Raw genomic sequence first — 18,528 nt, 5'->3', positions numbered from 1 at the left:
TTTGTCTGTTTAAGGCCTTAAAGAACCGAATCACCCAGGGATCTTTTGCTAAAGATGTCTCTAAGAAGACACTAATAGCCGAAACTTGGCTCTTCCGGGTGCTGACAGCTAGTCCTTTGTTTGCCCCGTCTTGTCGAAATTCCAGTACTGTCATTGGGCTACCTACATCTAAGGAGCTTCTTGCACACCAATGTTTGAAAAACTTAAATTTTTTTAGATAAATGCCCTGCGTTTCATTTTTCCTGCTTTTTAGCAGAGTTGTCACCAGTTGACCCCAGACAGAGTACTGGGCCCTGATAGAGGAGGTCCTCCCGAAATGGTAGAATCCAGGGGGGTTCCACTCCTAGACTTTTTAGGACTGAGAACCACGGTCTCCTCAGCCAGTGTGGTGCTATGAGGATCAGGGTAGTAATTTCTTCCAGAAATTCTCAGGACTGCTGGTATCAGTACTGGCGGAGGGAACGCATAACATTTGGGAAAGAGCCATGTTTGTGTGAGGGCGTCTACTCCAAGAGCTCTGTCCCATCTGCTCAGGGAAAAGAATAGATGTGACTTTTTGCTGAGAGGCAAACAGGTCCACGCTTGGTATTCCCCATTTTTGGGTAATCCACCCAAACACTTCTTTATTTAGAGTCCAGTCGGCCTCCCTTACGGTTCTTCTGCTGAGGAAGTCGGCTAACTGGTTCAATTCTCCTTTGAGGTGAACTGCTGAGAGGGAGAGAACCTGGGCTTTGGCCCACTGAAGAATTCCCTCTGCTAACACCCACAGAGGACTTCTCTTTATTCCCCCTTGTCGGTTGACATAAGCTACTACTGTGGAATTGTCATAGCGGACCTGTACTTCCCTCTGAAAGGCTCTGAGGGCCAGATCTACTGCTCTCAGTTCCCTCCAATTCGAAGATTGCTTTGCCTCTTCTGGCCCCCAGGACCCCTGTACTAGCTTGGATTCCAGAGGTGTCCCCCAGCCTGTGCCACTTGCATCTGTGGTGACAATGGTGGATGCAGTCTGGACCCAAAAGAGGCCCTGAGATCGATTTGAGGCCTTCCTTCACCACCATAGCGATCTTTTTACCCGTGCTGGGATGTTTATTAGAGAATCAAGAGAGCCCTGAGTGCGGTCCCAGTTCTCTAGGATAAACCGTTGTAGGGGACAGAAATATAGTCCCGCCCACTGAACTGCTGGAATAGCGGCCGTGAGCGACCCCAGTGTCTTGTCTTACAGAGATCGCTTGATTGTTTTGTAAAAGGCCCACCGCTCTGTCAAATATTTTCGTTTTTGCTTAAAGGCAGAAAAACCTTTTGCATGGTGAAGTCTATTTCATAGCCTAAAAATTTGATTCTTTGTGTCGGCACTAGGGTGGATTTTTCCAATTTCAGGAGCCATCCTAGGATTTCCAAAACACGCTTTGCCTTCTGGAGATCCCTGGACAGCTGTTCCTGAGAAGGAGCAAACAGTAGAAGCGATGACTGAAAAATCTTGAAGGCGCATAAATGCCAAGGCCTCGACTTTGGTAAAAACGTGGGGGGAAGAGGGTAGCTCGAAGGGGAGGGCCTAAAATTGCCAATGCAGTGTGCCCTCTTTTGTCCTTATGGCCAACCTGAGGAATTTTTGACCCCCTTCCGCAATGGGAATATGCAGGTAGGCGTCTCTGAGGTCTATCGAGGCCATGAAGCAATTTGGGGGAAGGATAACCTTTATTGAATAGATCAAATCCATCCTGAATTTTCTGTAAACGATTGAAAGATTCAGGGGCTTTAGGTTCAAGATCAGTCTGTAATTGCCCGAGGGTTTCTATACCACGAAGATGTGGGAGTAAAAACCCCCACCTACCTCCTTCAGTGGTACCTTCCGAACGACCTTTTGTTCCTCCAGTTCTTTGAGGGAGGAGAGTATGGGCGAGGCCTTTTTCCTGCATTTTGGAAGATTGGTAATTAATATTCTGCAAGGAGGAGGGCTTGAAAACTCCAACTGATAGCCTCTTCTTATGATCCCCAAAATAAATTGACTGGAGGTGATCTCTTCCCACTGTGGGAAGATTGTGATTTTTTGGGCTGTTCAGGATGGCGAAAAATTGCCCCACCTCGGCCCCTCCCTCTTTTGCTCCAGGACTTTGTCGCTCGGATTTCCTTGGAGCAGAAAAAATTTTCTGAGGATAAGATTTTCTTTTGAAAGAATCTTTTCTACCCTGTCTGATGGGAAAAGATCCATTGGATCCAAAATGTTCTCCAAATTCGGACCGAAAAGATGGTCCCCCATCAACGGAATTCCGCATAGCTTAGCTTTGGATCCACTGTCTCCCTGCCAAGTTTTCAGCCAAAGACCTCTTCTCGCTGAATTGACTAAAGCTGAAGACCTAGCTGTCATGTGTACCGATTCCGCGGAGGCCACGCCCGTACCGATTTGACATATGCCATGCCACGAAGGAGCATGGGGAAGGAAGAAAAGATTGTCTCCTTCGCAGTGCCAGCCTCGACGTGTGCCTTAATCTGTGTCAGCCAATACTCCAGATTACAGGCTACCACTGTAATGGCCATGGCAGGTTTAAGGCTTCCCAAGGATGAGTCTGACGTCTTTTTGAGGAGAGAGAGTCCACTCTCTTGTCCATGAGATCAGGAAGAGAGCCTATATTTTCAAAGGCTAGGTCTGTATGTCTAGAGACCCACGAAAAAGCTGCGTCTAGTTTGGGTGACTTATTCCAAACTGCAGAGTCCTCTTCAGAAAAAGGGAACCTCCTTTTCAGGGCCCTGGAAAAGAAAGGTTTTCTCTTTGGATCTCACTATTCCTCCTTAACAGCATCTATCAGGACCTCATGTACCAGGGAAACCTTCTTCTTAGGTTTGCCTAGACCCAAGTACATTTGATCATGGAGGGACAAGGTCGAGTAGTGTGGATAGCCCCCAAAAGACCCTCCACCTCTTCCAGGGTCAACTTATATCTAGAAGCTCTGGTGGATTCACCATCCGAACCCTCTGCTTCTGACTCCCCCTGGGAATTTGGAGGTGCCCTATCATACTCTTACCCCAGATTTTAAGAACCCCCCGGTGTTTCCCCACTTGCTGAGGGTACCACTGGTGGGGGGGAGCATTTTCTTGCCGTGCCAACTTGGGGGAACTCTGAGGAAACAGAACATTTGAAAATAAGTCCTTAAAGGACTGAAAAGTGCTAGCAAGCTCCGTAACCGATGGAGCTAGCTCTGAGTTTTGTACTTCAGTTTGTTCCCTAACTAAGCTATCTAAACACTCCCTACATAGTGCCTTGGTCCAAGATTCCCCCATAGTGGCCTTGCATGATGGACATCTCTTCTTAGGATTATGAGGTGACTTGGATTTTTCTGGGGCCTTACTCTGAAAAATAGAAAAACAATAACATACTTTGCTACAACTAAGGCCCCCAGCCTGCACAGCTTGCCCCAAAAAAAGGGTTTACTAGGGATGACCACCACCAAGATCCCAAAGTGTAACCCACAAAATCTCCCTTAATTCCCCTTTAAGAGCCTATAGGGAAAACAATAACAACATGGAGCTGGTGGGAGGGATAAGGAACACCACCCCAGGGTTCCTTATTTTATGATGGCTGGTGAAGTTTTCTCCCAGAGCAGTTCCTGAGGCCTGTGTCTCCGACATATTTCTGGAGTGGCTCACCAACACGTCCGCTGCTGTCCCCCAGCATCCGACTTTGCGGCATCCCATTTGCAACGGGAAGTCGCGGGTGATGGCGGAAGTGCCCGCCCCTACCGGAAGTGACGTACCGTGAGCGTGGAGAACGGAGCTACCAGCCTGGAGGCCCCCCTGAGCGGGGCTGGGGTGATAAGTATTTTCGGCCAACGGGTAAGGTGGGATCCCTCTCCACCCGCGGTCCCTGTCTTTCCAGCCGCCTTTGAGAGTGCCTGACTCCCCTGTTAGCTTTAGCTATGGTTCCTTTGAAAGGTGTCTTCCCGCTGGAGGAAACACCAGAACTGAGGCAGCCAGCTGGAAAGAGGCTTAAATTTTGATGATGATTGGGATGGTGTTTCCTGAGATGGGAGGAGCCAGGTTCTCTCAAAGGTGCCTGTTCTGAAAGATAAGGGAAAAATGGTGGAAACACAAAATATTGACACTTTGGGCCCAATTTGGACATTTTCACTTGGGGCTGTACTCACTTTTGTTGCCAGCGGTTTAGACATTAATGGCTGTGTGTTGAGTTATTTTGAGGGGACAGCAAATTTACACTGTTATATAGGCTGTACACTCACTACTTTACATTGTAGCAAAGCGTAATTTCTTCAGTGTTGTCACATGAAAAGATATAATAAAATATTTACAAAAATTTGAGAGATGTACTCTTTTTTTGTGAGATACTGCAATTATGATTGTTTGAACATAGGTATATAATTTCCCCTTTTTTCTATATTTTTTTCTCTATTTTAATATATATTTTTATCACATTTAAAATAAATGAAGATGTTAGTATATATATATATTTTTTTTTTTTTATTTATAATTTTATTTAGAATTTTCAGAGGAAAAAAGAAAGAACATTACAGAATATATAACTCCTTAATAAGTAAATAGCTTACAAAGACATCAACCACATCATTTTTCTCATCACCTAGGTCTAATAAAGACCTCTGGAGATTCCGGACTCATTAATATATAATCATTTGTCAAATATTCAGCTAGGACAAGATATTGTTAGGTCATCAAGTCTCCGTCTCTATTCCCGCTCATTTAATCCTTACCTCTCTTTACTTCCTTATACTTTAACTTGAATAACCTAGCCTTTAATCTTGTCTTAGTTTCCCCTTCTTCTTCTGTCTGTTCATTCCCTTCCTTTTCTATATTACCCCCCCCTCTCTCTCCTCATTCATACCCACTGTCCACACCACCCATACACAACAACAACAAAAAAAAAAAAAAAGGGGACCCAAAAAAAAAAATTAAAAAAAAAAAAATTCTCCTTCCCTCTCTCCCCTCTCCCCCCCTCTCAAGGAGTGGCAAAGAACCCCTCCCCTCTCATACATCTCCTACACTCTGAGATGGGGGCCCCAGCAATTGTTTGCCTGCATCTGAGGATATAAATAAATATCATGTTCTCCATGTTTTTTTGTATTGTTCCTGTTTGTGTTGTGAGGAAAGCACGAGATCCTCCATTTTATTAATATGTTCTAATTTTCTAGCCCAATCGAACACCGTTGGCGCTTGTCTATTTCTCCAATGTTGGGGTATACATGCTCTTGCGGCATTCATCATGTGCGGTAGTACTGATCTTGCATATTTCCTCTCTGACTGATCTGATATTTGCAGGAGGCAGAAGGCAGCTTCTTCCTTGATTTTATAGTCTGTTACTTTTTGGACTATATCACCAATCTCTGACCAAAATTTCTTTATCTCTGGACAGTTCCAGAAAATGATATATTGTGCCTTCCCCTTCTCCGCATCTCCAGCACCTATCCGATTCTTGAATGTACCACTTATGCAATTTATCTGGTGTGTTATACCACCTAGTCAGGATTTTATAATTTATTTCCTGCATTTTCGTGCATTTAGTTGGTCTAAATATTGCCCTAAACATTCTTTGCTTCTGTGTGTCCGTTATGTCTATATTTAGATCCACTTTCCATTTTTCCAACCATTTCAGATTCGGTTGGACCAATGGGGTGTTCAACATTCTATATAGAATCGACAATGGGCGGTATACACCTCCTGTTTTCTCACATAGTTTTTCAAAGTGTGTCAGTGGTTTCTTAAATTTTTCCGGCTCCGGCAGCGACTCTAAAAAGTGTCGCAGTTGCAATGCCTCCCATAAGAGTAGCCTATATGGACCCTCCTCATCTATTAGTCTACCGATTGAAGGCCATATCTGCTGGCTTGTAAAATTTTTGATGCCATCTTGTCCTGTTTCCCACAGTTTTTTAAAATGCTGTCTCTCTAAACCTGGGGTAAATTTAGGGTTTCCCAATACAGACACTCCCTTGGCAATATAGCTGATCCACACAGATGCTCCGCGATATTACATAGGATAAATAATAAGGGGGGAGAGCCCATAGCGTAAAACCATTTATTAAAATAAATAAAACAAAAGATTTGCACTTACAAAAGTACACAGGAATAGCGCTGAATTGGAGCCGCTGGCCAGTCGGCTTCAAACACCCGCCTGAGTATCGTCTCGTCTCGTAGAGGTGACGTCAGCACGCCGCGGCGATACTCAGGCGGGTGTTTGAAGCCGACTGGCCGGCGGCTCCAATTCAGCGCTATTCCTGTGTACTTTTGTAAGTGCAAATCTTTTGTTTTATTTATTTTAATAAATGGTTTTACACTATGGGCTCTCCCCCCCTTATTATTTATCCTATGTAATATCGCGGAGCATCTGTGTGGATCAGCTATATTGCCAAGGGAGTGTCTATGTTCATTCACCTGTGGATTGCCATACATCAGTTTCCCTGATTGATACATGCAATTGGTTGCTGATATCTGGTAAGCAGGAATTTCTGGTGGTGGCTCTATTCATTTGAGTGATTTATATCGCATGATCTACTAATATCTGCGGCCTATGTTGGTGGTGGTGTACACCTATTATTTTCTTCATTCACCCGGGTGATTAGAATTTTTATGCAGTATAACGCTATGTATATTTTTTGTCTCATCACCATATTCACCGATTCACAATTCTGAGTGGAGATCATCTGACAGGAGTCATCTGCAGAGTTCCACTGGTCTGGTTTTTGTTTACACCAACGCTCATTTTACTGCTACTTCTGGTAAGCAGTACCTATTCACATTGAATTTTTTCTGTGCCGTGTTGGATTGGACTTTAACAGTTTATTCATCATTCAATACTTTGGACTATTATTTTCTGGGGCTTACCACTTTATTTAATAGACCTATCATATATGGTCTATGTCATTTAGCGCAGCTTTTTCCCACTACATGACTACTAGGTGTTGCTATGTCTGGGAGGGGGGGGGCGCTGCTAGGGGGGGACGTGTGGCACAAGGTCCTAGATCTGAGGGTGTTCTTTACCTCTTACTCTCCCCTCCTCTTTTTTTTTTTTTTTTTTCAATTTTGTGGGGGGAGGGCAACTCCTCTTGTGGACGTGTCCTTTGGGGGGGCTCAATGTGATGTTGGGTTTTCGTCTTGCTCACATTCCTCATGTTTTCACTTGCAATGTCATGTTTTACTATTCAGGTTCCAATCGCATACTTTTGTGCTTCTGATTTTTGCTGGGATGGCGGGAGGGGGTCCGGGAGGAAGGTGTTTTCTGTTTATTTTTTCTGTTCTCCCTGTCCTGCCTCACTTCCCCACTTAGGCCAGTACACTGTGTGTGACTTTTGTCACGAAGTGTACATTGTTTTGTTTTTTTTTAGTTGTACACTTTGTAGTGTTGGGGGACCTGGGCAGCCATCTCGGCTGCTTTTGGTCTCTCTTCCTTGTTCATATTTTCTCTTTTTCTCCTTCTGCTTCTCCTTCCTTCTTCTCTTCTTTGTTCCCTTCCCTCCCTCCTCCTCTTTTTCTCCCCTTTTTGCACTTCTTCCTACCCCGGCGATTGAGGACCTTACCATTTTCTCCTTGAACGCCAGGGGCCTTAACATGCCAAAAAAGAGACGAATGCTGCTTGGCGACCTCAAACGCTCCAGAGTGGATGTTGCCTTCATCCAGGAAACCCATTTTAGAGGCGACAGAGTTCCTAGGCTTATGAATAGATTCTACAATACAGCTTACCACTCATCCAATGATGACGCCAAGTCTAGGGGGGTGTCCATCTTGTTGTCCTCAAAACTTCCTTGGAAACTGAGTGCCACTCTGTCTGACCCTGATTTACGATACCTGTTCATTAGGGGGTCGGTCAGGGAAATGCAGCTCACACTGGCGACGCTATATGCACCCAATGATCGCCTTTCTAACCTGCCTTACTAAACTGCTCTTGGACTTCATGGACGGACATCTTATTTTGGGCGGGGATTTTAATGTTCCACTTTTGCCCCTTCTCGATACCTCCACGGGTAGATCAGCTATATTGCCGTCTTCTGGTAAACGTATCTCGCAGACATTCCACAACGCTCACCTGATAGACATTTGGTGCCTGCAACATCCCTCCGAGCAGGATTACACATTTTACTCCGCACCTCACAAGTGCTACTCACGGATTGATTACTTCTTAATCCCGCACGGACAGCTCCACGCGACTAAATCATCGTCGATAGGGGACATCACCTGGTCGGATCACGCCCCGGGGATGCTTACCTACTCTTTATCGAGAACTTGCCGCATCTCATCAATACTTTTGGAGGTTGAACGAGAGCCTTCTGCAAACACCTGAAGTCCTGGCTGACATCTCAACCGAATTGCAGGCTTACTTTCAGACAGACGACCTGGAGATAGGGACCCTGTGGGAAGCTCACAAATCCGTCCTTAGGGGACTTCTTATTAGACACAGCTCCAGACTCAAAAAAGAGCGCAATAAACAATTGACACAGCTCTTAGACACACTCCGCCGACTTGAATCCTGACACAAGCACGCTACGTCAGCGGCGTTGGAGAGTGAGATTGTGTGCACGCGTCAACACATTAACGACCTCCTCCTCTATAGGGCTAAGGCGGCCTTGTAGCAGAGCCATGGTCTGGGCTACGAGTTTGGAGACAAGTGCGGGAAAATACTGACTCACTCCATTCGTGACCCAAAACCTTCGACGTATGTCCCTAGCGTGGTCTCTCCTCAAGGCCACAGACTTGCTCTTCCCAAACAATTCTCGGGAGAATTTGGCCGGTTCTACTCCTTCCTTTACTCTTTAAGTGGCATCTCACCTTCCACTCTAGTAATGGAAGACTATATAGCATCGTCCCATCTGCCTACACTTCCTGCTGAGACCAGAGTGCAGCTGGATGAGCCGATCTCCCTGGCGGAGGTTCAGCAGGCAATAGGCGTCATGAAGTGGCCGGACAGCTTTACACTCCAATACTATAGAGTCTTCCTCCCTATCTTGGGTTCGTATTTGGTCAGCATTTTCAACTCTGCGAAAGAGGGAGCTACCTTACCCAGGGACACCTTGGTGGCACACATCACTGTTCTTCCGAAAGAGGGAAAGGAACCCACATCTTGTGGGAGCTACAGGACCATATCCTTGCTCAACATTGATTTAAAAATCTTCACGAAAATATCGGCTAACCGCCTGGCTCTACACCTTTCTGACCTTGTTCACCTTGACCAGGTGCGTTTTGTTTCTGACCGTGAGGCTAGGGACAATACCACTAAAGTACTGAACCTGATCCATGTGGCCAATGCCTCCCAAACCCCGTGCATCTTCCTTAATACCGACGCAGAGAAGTCCTTTGACCGGGGCAATTGGCGCTTAATGTTCGCGGTCCTTAAACAAGTAGGCCTTGGAGATAACATACTGCGCTGGATCACTAGTATCTACTCCAACCCCACCGCACAGGTCATGGTAAAGGGCCTTCTATCTGACCCCTTTCCCATTCATAATGGAACGAGGCAGACGTGTTCCTTGTCCCCCCCCTCCTATTCACCCTATGGTTGGAGCCTTTCCTTTTTACTGTACACCAGAACCCAGACATACAGGGACTGACGGTAGGTGGAGCCCAAGATATCAGCTTATGCCGACGACCTCCTTTTCTCGTTAATGAACCTGACTATCTCCCTCCCAAATCTATAGCGGGAATTGGCCAAGTACGGGACCCTTTCAAACCTTAAAATTAATTTTAGCAAATCAGAGGCAATGGGGGTTTCTCCTCCTCTTCTGCGCACTCTACAATCAAGCTTTGGCTTTAGGTGGACTGATAGGGCTCTACACTATTTGGGTACTTTTATTCCTCCTTGCTTGTCCAGAGTTGATGAACTGAACTCCCCCCCTGATTGCGGAGACGTGTACCCTCCTGGACAAGTGGCACACTAGCCTCCACTCGTGGTTTGGCAGGTGTAACCTGCTAAAGATGAGCATCTTGCCTAAGCATATTTACTTGATGAGGGCCCTTCCGGTTGGACTACCTGCCCGGTACTTCCAATTGGTCCATTCTCTCTTCACTAAGTTTATCTGGGCGCATAAACGACCCCGCCTCGCGCGTGCACAGCTGATCCTGCCGAAAGCCTGTGGTGGTCTGGCTCTCCCAGACATACAAATATATTTCCAGGCGGCTCACCTGAGCAGGGTGGCCGACTGGTGCCGTCATCAAGCCTCTAAACTGTGGATAACCATAGAGCAGGCACAAACGGCCATTTCCCTTCGAGGTGTTATCAGGACCTTGCATCACAATTGCATCTTCACCCGCTCTTGGGCACTATGTTGCAGATCTGTCAGCAGGCCAATGCGCGGTACTTTCTCTCCCCTCCTCGCTCCCTGTACTCCCCATAATTGGCAACCCCCGGTTCTTGCTGGGCCTTACGTCACCTGACCTCTGGGCACATCTGAGTACAATCGGGCTTCTAACTTTTTGGTCTCGGCTTACCTTTTGGTTTGCCTTACAACTCCATCACTTTTTGCATAACCTCTCGAACCCTGCGGAATTCACACACAGACTAACCATGTTTGAAGAGTTTTGGAAAAGGGGGTTCTCCCGCATACGCTCTCTTTGGTGTATACCCTATTGACAACCCTGTTAGATAGGCCTCCTTTGCCGTGCCTGACTAAATGGGCATCTGATTTACACCGCACCTTCATGCCGCTGCAAATGCAAATCATAATTTCGCTCTCCCTTAAATCATCTATATGCACCAAAATCCAAGAGACCAATTTCAAGTTGTTACCAGGTGGTATTACACGCCTCACAAGCTGCATAAGGTTTTCCCGAACATGTCGGCGGAGTGCTGGTGCTGTGGTGGGGATGAGGTGACATTGCACCACATCTTTTGGTCCTGCCCAAAGCTATCAGCGTTCTGGTCGGGGGTCCGGTCCATTGTTCAGAAATTCATGGAACATACTATTCTGGATGACCCGGCCTTCTTTCTACTCCACTTATCAGATATCCCTGTGCGGAGATATAAGAAATCGATTGTTCGTCACTTGCTTAATGCAGCCAACGTGTGTGTTCCTATACTGTGGAAAAGCCAATGCCCCCCTACGGTGGCGGATTGGCTGCGGAGGTTCGAGGCTATCAACAAGATGGAGGACCTAGTTCTGACCTCACATTGTAAGCGGGAGCAGTATCATAAGACCTGGGAACTCTGGAACATCTTTATTCTATCTGATGAGGGTGTCGCTCTACTCAACTCCTAAACAGTGGCATGGCGGTGGTCTCCATTGCCGGGGAGGAATCCTTATTTTTTAACTTCTTCTCGCCTTACTCCTCTCCCACTGCCTTTTCTGCCCTTCCTCCTCCACCCCTCTCTGTTCTTCTTTCTTGCCTCCACTTTCCTCTTCCCTTACCCCCCCTTTATCTATGTCTCCTCTAAAAAGAGGGGCGCACACTGGGTGGTACGAGCAAATTAATGATTTACTCCTGAACTGTAATTGCTGTGGTGAATGTACTTCCATTGTGATTTCCATGCATAGGCCCCTCGGAGTGTGGAGGCTCAATGCGGCTTACTTTGTACGATTGTTTGGTTTCTTCTGTTTGTATTCCTGGAGTGTATTCTTTTCGCCCTGCTGTACCCTCCTCTGTGTTCTAATAAAGTTATATTTGAAAAAAAGAAAATGGTCTGGCCACATGAGTTTATAAGTAAAGCGCAGGGACTGGCACCAAAAGGGTAAAAGAAGAAAATTAAATTACATTATCTGTTTTATGAAACTGAGACTGGGGGATGTGCATACATTTTAGACTTACCAGTTATTTAACTTACTTTCTAGATATGGACCGCAGGACCTTCCTACTTTTGCTCAAATTCTCACTTGTATTTATCAGCTATAATAGAAGAAGAAAAATGTATAATTAAATATTGAATAGGACTGGCAACACTGCAGACAGTGGACTTCATGACAATTATTTCAAGGAACTAAACAGAGCATGAACAAAACAAAAACAGTCAATCTAAATAAGTAAATTTTGGAATACATTGTAAAAAGATGCTATATAGCATGGTTACAGAATAAAAAGGGTAAATATCATAAGTATTGCTCATGTACACACACTAGCCATGATATCAGGTATGCCTGCATATTATTGCAAGTACGCACAGAGGAATAAAGTGGCTGGAGTTCAATACATACAGTAAACCAAGCAGACGATGTATATGGGCTATGCCCATTATTGCTAATGTTTTTTTTGTTTTTTATAATTGACAATTTTTATTGAAAGATTATTTTTTACAATACAAAAATAGAAAAGAGGAATAATCATTGGAGCTCATGCAGAGTTCCATTAGCAAACCAACATAGAATGCACCCACAGGAGAACACATGGGTTTTGAATGAAAACCAATGAAGTTGTTACACAGTTCTGTAACTGGATATTGCTTATAATACTGAGATGTCATGTGAACCAATTACATAGTTACATAGTTACATAGTTAGTGAGGCTGAAAAAAGACACAAGTCCATCCAGTTCAACCTATGTGTGTGTGTTTGCTTTTAACCGTACATTGTATACCCCTGTATGTTGTGGTCTTTAAGGTGTCCATCCAATAGTTTTTTGAAACTATCAATGCTCCCCGCTGATACGACTGCTTGCGGAAGAGAATTCCACATCCTTACCGCTCTTACAGTGAAGAACCCCTTACGCACTTTAAGGTTAAACCGCCTTTCCTCTAGTTTTAGTGAGTGGCCACGTGTCTTATTGTATTCCCTTACTCTAAATAGTTTGTTCCTTATGCTAGGGTCGCCAGTACAGTATTTGTACATTGATATCATATCCCCCCTCAAGCGTCTCTTCTCCAGAGAGAATAGGTTCAGTGCTTGTAGTCTTTCCTCATAGCCGATGTCCTCCATTCCCCTAATTATTTTTGTTGCCCTTCTCTGGACTTTCTCCAGTTCCAGCACATCCTTCCTGAGGACCGGTGCCCAGAACTGGACAGCATACTCCAGATGTGGCCGGACCAGAGTCTTGTAGAGTGGAAGAATAATCTCTTTATTTCTGGAGTGAATCCCCTTTTTTATACAACCCAGTATTCTGTTGGCTTTGCTTGCAGCGGCTTGGCATTGCATGCCACTTCCAAGCCTGTTGTCTACCAGTACCCCCAGGTCCCTTTCCATCCTAGACTCACCCAGAGGTTCCCCCCCTAGTGAGTAGCTTGCTTTCTGGTTTCTGGCCCCCAAGTGCATTACTTTACATTTTTCTACATTAAATCTCATCTGCCATGTAGTTGCCCACCCAGTTATTTTGTTCAGGTCTGCTTGCAAGATTTCCACATCCTGCATAGAAAATATTGGCATGCCTAATTTAGTATCATCTGCAAATACTGAGATTGTACTAGATATCCCCTCCTCTAGATCATTTATAAATAAATTAAACAGGATTGGTCCCAGGACAGAACCCTGGGGGACCCCACTTTCCACACCCGCCCAATCCGAATACTCCCCATTAATCACCACCCTCTGTACTCTCCCCTGGAGCCAGTTCTCTATCCAGGTACTCACCTTATGGTCCATACCTACCTTCCTTAGTTTGTACAGTAAGCGTTTGTGGGGAACGGTGTCAAAGGCCTTTGCAAAGTCCAGATACACCACATCCACAGGCTTACCTTTATCTAAGTGGCAGCTCACTTCATCGTAGAAGGTTAATAGATTGGTTTGGCATGAACGATTTTTCATGAATCCATGCTGATTACTACTTATAATACCGTTTTCATTACTAAAGTCTTGTATGTGGTCCCTTATCATCCCCTCCAAAATTTTGCAGACTACAGATGTTAGGCTGACCGGCCTATAGTTACCCGGGATATATCTCGGCCCCTTTTTAAATATTGGTACCACGTTAGCTTTTTTCCAATCAGCTGGCACCATACCTGTCTGTAAACTATCCTTAAAGATCAAGAATAATGGTCTGGCAATCACCTGACTGAGCTCATTTAGAACCCTTGGGTGCAAGCCATCCGGTCCCGGGGATTTATTTATGTTAAGTTTCTCTAGTTTAGCTCTAAGTCTATCCTCTGTTAGCCATGGCGGCACTTCCTGAGGTGTATTATTTAGTTCGGCCTTACAAGCGGGGTTCGTGTAGCCCCCCGATTCCTTTGTGAAGACTGAAGAAAATAAATTATTTAACACTTCCGCCTTTTCTCTGTCCTCAGTGGCCATTTTTCCTTTATCATCTTTTATGGGGCCAATGTGTTCTGGCCTCGCTTTCTTACTGTTTATATACTTAAAGAATTTCTTGGGGTTCTTTTTACTCTCCTCCGCTATATGTCTCTCGTGTTCTATTTTAGCCGCCCTGATTTCATCTTTACATTTCTTATTACACTCTTTGTAATGCTTAAATGCTGCCAATGACCCCTCAGTCTTGTATTTTTTGAAGGCCTTTTCTTTAGCTCTAATATACATTTTTATGTTGGAGTTTAGCCACCCAGGGTTTAGTTTTGCTCTTTTAAATTTATTTCCCTGTGGAATGCACTGGCCCACCCCCTTGTTAAGTATGCTCTTGAAGCACTCCCATTTTTCCTCCGTGTTCTTTGTTCCCAGGGTTCCATACCATTTGATATTTTCTAGCAGCGAGCGCAGTTTAGGGAAATTGGCTCTTTTGAAATTCAGTGTCCTTATATTACCCTTGTGTTTCCTATTACTGTAATTAATACTGAAACCAATTGACCTATGGTCACTGTTCCCTAAGTTGTCCCGTATTTCTATATCCGTGAGCAGGTCTGTATTGTTGGTAATCAGTAGGTCAAGTACCGCATTGTTTCTTGTCGGTGCATTCACCATCTGACCCATGAAATTGTCCTGCAAAACATTTAGGAACTGCCGAGCCTTGGCTGAATGCGCGGTTCCTTCTGCCCAGTCTATATCAGGATAATTAAAGTCCCCCATTATAATGACATTTCCCATCCTTGCTGCCAATCCTATCTGTAACATGAGGTCCACCTCACCCTCCTCCCTCTGGTTTGGGGGCCTATAGCATACGCCCAATATTACCTTCCCCACCGTGCCTTTCCTTTGAAGCTCTACCCATAGGGATTCTGCCTCGTCCATAGCTCCATTATTAATATCATCCCTCATATTTACCTGTATACTGTTCTTAATATACAAACATACCCCTCCCCCTTTTTTACCCTCTCTATCTCTGCGATAAAGGGAATACCCCTGAATGGTCGCCATCCAGTCATGAGAGCTGTCAAACCAAGTCTCAGTTATCCCCACAAAATCTAAGTCCTCCTCAAACATCAGCAGCTCCAGCTCTCCCATCTTGTTGGCCAGGCTTCTGGCATTGGTATATAAGCCTCGTAATTTTGATGTTTTTAGGCTGCTCTCTTGATTTTTCCCCGTACCCACCCTGGGTATAGGGGCTCCGAACACCCTACCGCTAATGCCCCCATTTCTGCCCTCTGAAACTTGCTTTCCACTGGCTAATTCTACATCTGTACCCTCCCCCCCATTCCCTAGTTTAAAAGCCCCTCTAACTTTTTGGCCATCCTCTCACCCAGTACGGCTGCACCCACCCCATTTAGGTGCAATCCGTCCCTACCAAAGAGCCGGTGACCGACTGAGAAGTCGGCCCAGTTCTCCAGGAACCCGAAACCCTCCTTACTACACCAGCTCCTCAGCCACTCGTTAACTTCCCTAATCTCCCGCTGCCTCTCTGGTGTGGCTCGAGGTACCGGTAGTATTTCGGAAAATACTACCTTGGAGGTCCTAGTCCTCAACTTAGCGCCTAAGTCCCTGAAATCGTTTAGGACTCTCCGTCTTCCTCTGCCTATGTCATTGGTACCCACGTGTACCATGACAGCTGGGTCTTCCCCAGCCCCACCCAATAATCTGTTCACCCGATCCGCGATGTGCCGAACCCGAGCGCCCGGCAAACAACAGACTGTTCGGCGCACACGGTCTATGTCACAGATTACACTATCTGTCCTTCTAATAATTGAGTCCCCTACCACCAGCACCTGTCTTTCCTTTCCCTTTCTCCCGGCCTCACTGGAGGAGTTCGTCCCCTGGCAGCTAGGGGCGTCGCTCTGCTCCAGCAATGCTGGTCCCTGACTGGTTTCCCCAACATCACACAACGGGGCGTATCTATTGGGGTGCTCCAGCCCAGGATCAGCCTCCTTGACTTGTCCCCTTCTACCCCTCCTAACTGTCACCCCTCTGCTCTGCTCTGATGCCTGCACCTCCGATACTCCGCCCACCTCTGTGCAGGCCCCTGTCTGCACCTGATTGGTACAATCCTGGCTCTCCTCCGGTATGGACATTCGTCTCAGTGTTGCCAGCTGCTTCCCTAGATTCAGGACCTGAGCTTCCAGGGAAGCAACGTGCTCACATTTTGCGCATTTGTATTCGCCCTCGATCGCATGACCGAGGAACGCATACATATCACAAGATGTACACCGAGTCGCATCCCCACACCCGCCGGGCATTGTACCTACTATCTAATCTAATGGGGATTCAGCGATTTAAGTCTATCCTATGTGGCTATTTCCTGGCTTCCTAACGCTACCTTCTCACCCTCTGGTATTCCGCTCCACTCACTTGACACTGGTCAGTCACCCAACACTCACAATCTCACAGCCCGGTCAGACGCACAACGCCGAGTCGCACAGCCCGGTTCAGACGCACAACACTAAGTCGCACAGCCCGGTCAGACGCACAACACAGAGTCGCACAGCCCGGTCAGACGCACAACACCGAGTCGCACAGCCCGGTCAGACGCACAACACCGAGTCGCACAGCCCGGTCAGACGCACAACACCGAGTCGCACAGCCCGGTCAGACGCACAACACCGAGTCGCACAGCCCGGTCAGACGCACAACACTCAGTCGCACAGCCCGGTCAGAAGCACAACACCGAGTCGCACAGCCCGGTCAGACGCACAACACCGAGTCGCACAGCCCGGTCAGACGCACAACACTCAGTCGCACAGCCCGGTCAGACTCACAACACAGTCGCACAGCCCGGTCAGACGCACAACACTGAGTCGCACAGCCCGGTCAGACGCACAACACTGAGTCGCACAGCCCGGTCAGACGCACAACACTGAGTCGCACAGCCCGGTCAGACGCACAACACTGAGTCGCACAGCCCGGTCAGACGCACAACACTGAGTCGCACAGTCCGGTCAGACGCACAACACTGAGTCGCACAGCCCGGTCAGACGCACAACGCTCAGTCGCACAGCCCGGTCAGACGCACAACGCTCAGTCGCACAGCCCGGTCAGACGCACAACGCTCAGTCGCACAGCCCGGTCAGACGCACAACACTGAGTCGCACAGCCCGGTCAGACGCAAAACACTGAGTCGCACAGCCCGGTCAGATGCACAACACTGAGTCGCACAGCCCGGTCAGACGCACAACACTGAGTCGCACAGCCCGGTCAGACGCACAACGCTCAGTCGCACAGCCCGGTCAGACGCACAACACTCAGTCGCACAGCCCGGTCAGACGCACAACGCTCAGTCGCACAGCCCGGTCAGACGCAAAACGCTGAGTCGCACAGCCCGGTCAGACGCAAAACACTGAGTCGCACAGCCCGGTCAGACGCACAACACTGAGTCGCACAGCCCGGTCAGACGCACAACGCTCAGTCGCACCGCCCGGTCAGATGCACAACGCTCAGTCGCACCGCCCGGTCAGACGCACAACGCTCAGTCGCACCGCCCGGTCAGACGCACAACGCTCAGTCGCACAGCCCGGTCAGACGCAAAACACTCAGTCGCACAGCCCGGTCAGACGCAAAACACTCAGGTAGTGATAGGTACTCCCAGACACTCAGGTAGCAACAGCTACTCACAGATACTCAGGTACTCACAGATACTCAGGTACTCACAGATACTCAGGTACTCTCAGGTACTCACAGGTACTCTCAGGTACTCTCAGGTACTCACAGGTACTCAGGTACTCACAGGTACTCACAGGTACTCACAGATACTCAGGTACTCACAGATACTCACAGGTACTCACAGGTACTCACAGATACTCACAGGTACTCACAGATACTCAGGTACTCACAGATACTCAGGTACTACACTACACCCTCAGTCAGTGTACAATCTCAGTCACCAGTCTTACTTACCTAGTGTATGTCCCTTTAAGTCTGACTCTAGCAGTTCCTGGCTGTTTTTTTTTTTTTTTTCCCTCAGACGGTCAGTCTCCGCTCTGCACCCGCCTCCCTCTGTCACTTCCCGGTCAGCCTTTGCTCGCTAGTCTCCTCTGCTCCCTCTCTGTCTGGGGGGGGGGGTCCGCACCACTCGCCGCCCGCCGCAAAAAGGGGGGGGGGTTTACTGTTCCGCTCGCCACCCGCAACAAGAGAGGGGGGGGGTTACCAACCCGCTCGCCGCTCGCTTCTGGGGGGGGGGGTCGGGGTTCGAGCGCCGCTCCCCGCCGCTGCTCTCCTGGGGGGGGGGTTACTCACACGCGGTCGGTCACGCACACACTCCACACACACTCCTCTCTCCTGCACGCCCTGACAGCCTCTGATCCCGCGCTCTGCTCCACAGCACCACCTGCTGGCAAGTGGCTCGAAA

At 47.3% G+C, this 18,528-nt stretch overlaps 1 protein-coding gene across 2 annotated transcripts in view; it reads right to left on the bottom strand.

Annotated features, from left to right (window-relative positions):
• The window catches only part of VTI1B (vesicle transport through interaction with t-SNAREs 1B), a 499,519-nt gene that overhangs the window by 8,424 nt on the left and 472,567 nt on the right, over positions 1–18,528 (bottom strand). Inside the window, exon 5 of one of the 2 annotated variants that reach the window (XM_082275949.1) lies at positions 11,752–11,829. In XM_082275949.1, the coding sequence (XP_082132075.1) occupies positions 11,764–11,829 (66 nt within the window). In that variant the 3' untranslated portion in view covers positions 11,752–11,763. The remainder of the gene's footprint in view (positions 1–11,751; positions 11,830–18,528) is intronic. The other variant, XM_082275948.1, reaches the window with a different exon arrangement.

The sequence above is a fragment of the Pelophylax lessonae genome (assembly GCF_965119305.1).
Source record: "Pelophylax lessonae genome assembly, chromosome: 13".
Lineage (NCBI taxonomy): Eukaryota > Metazoa > Chordata > Amphibia > Anura > Ranidae > Pelophylax > Pelophylax lessonae.
Note: the sequence above shows the minus strand (reverse complement) of the source record. Positions and strands in the feature narration are given on the sequence as shown.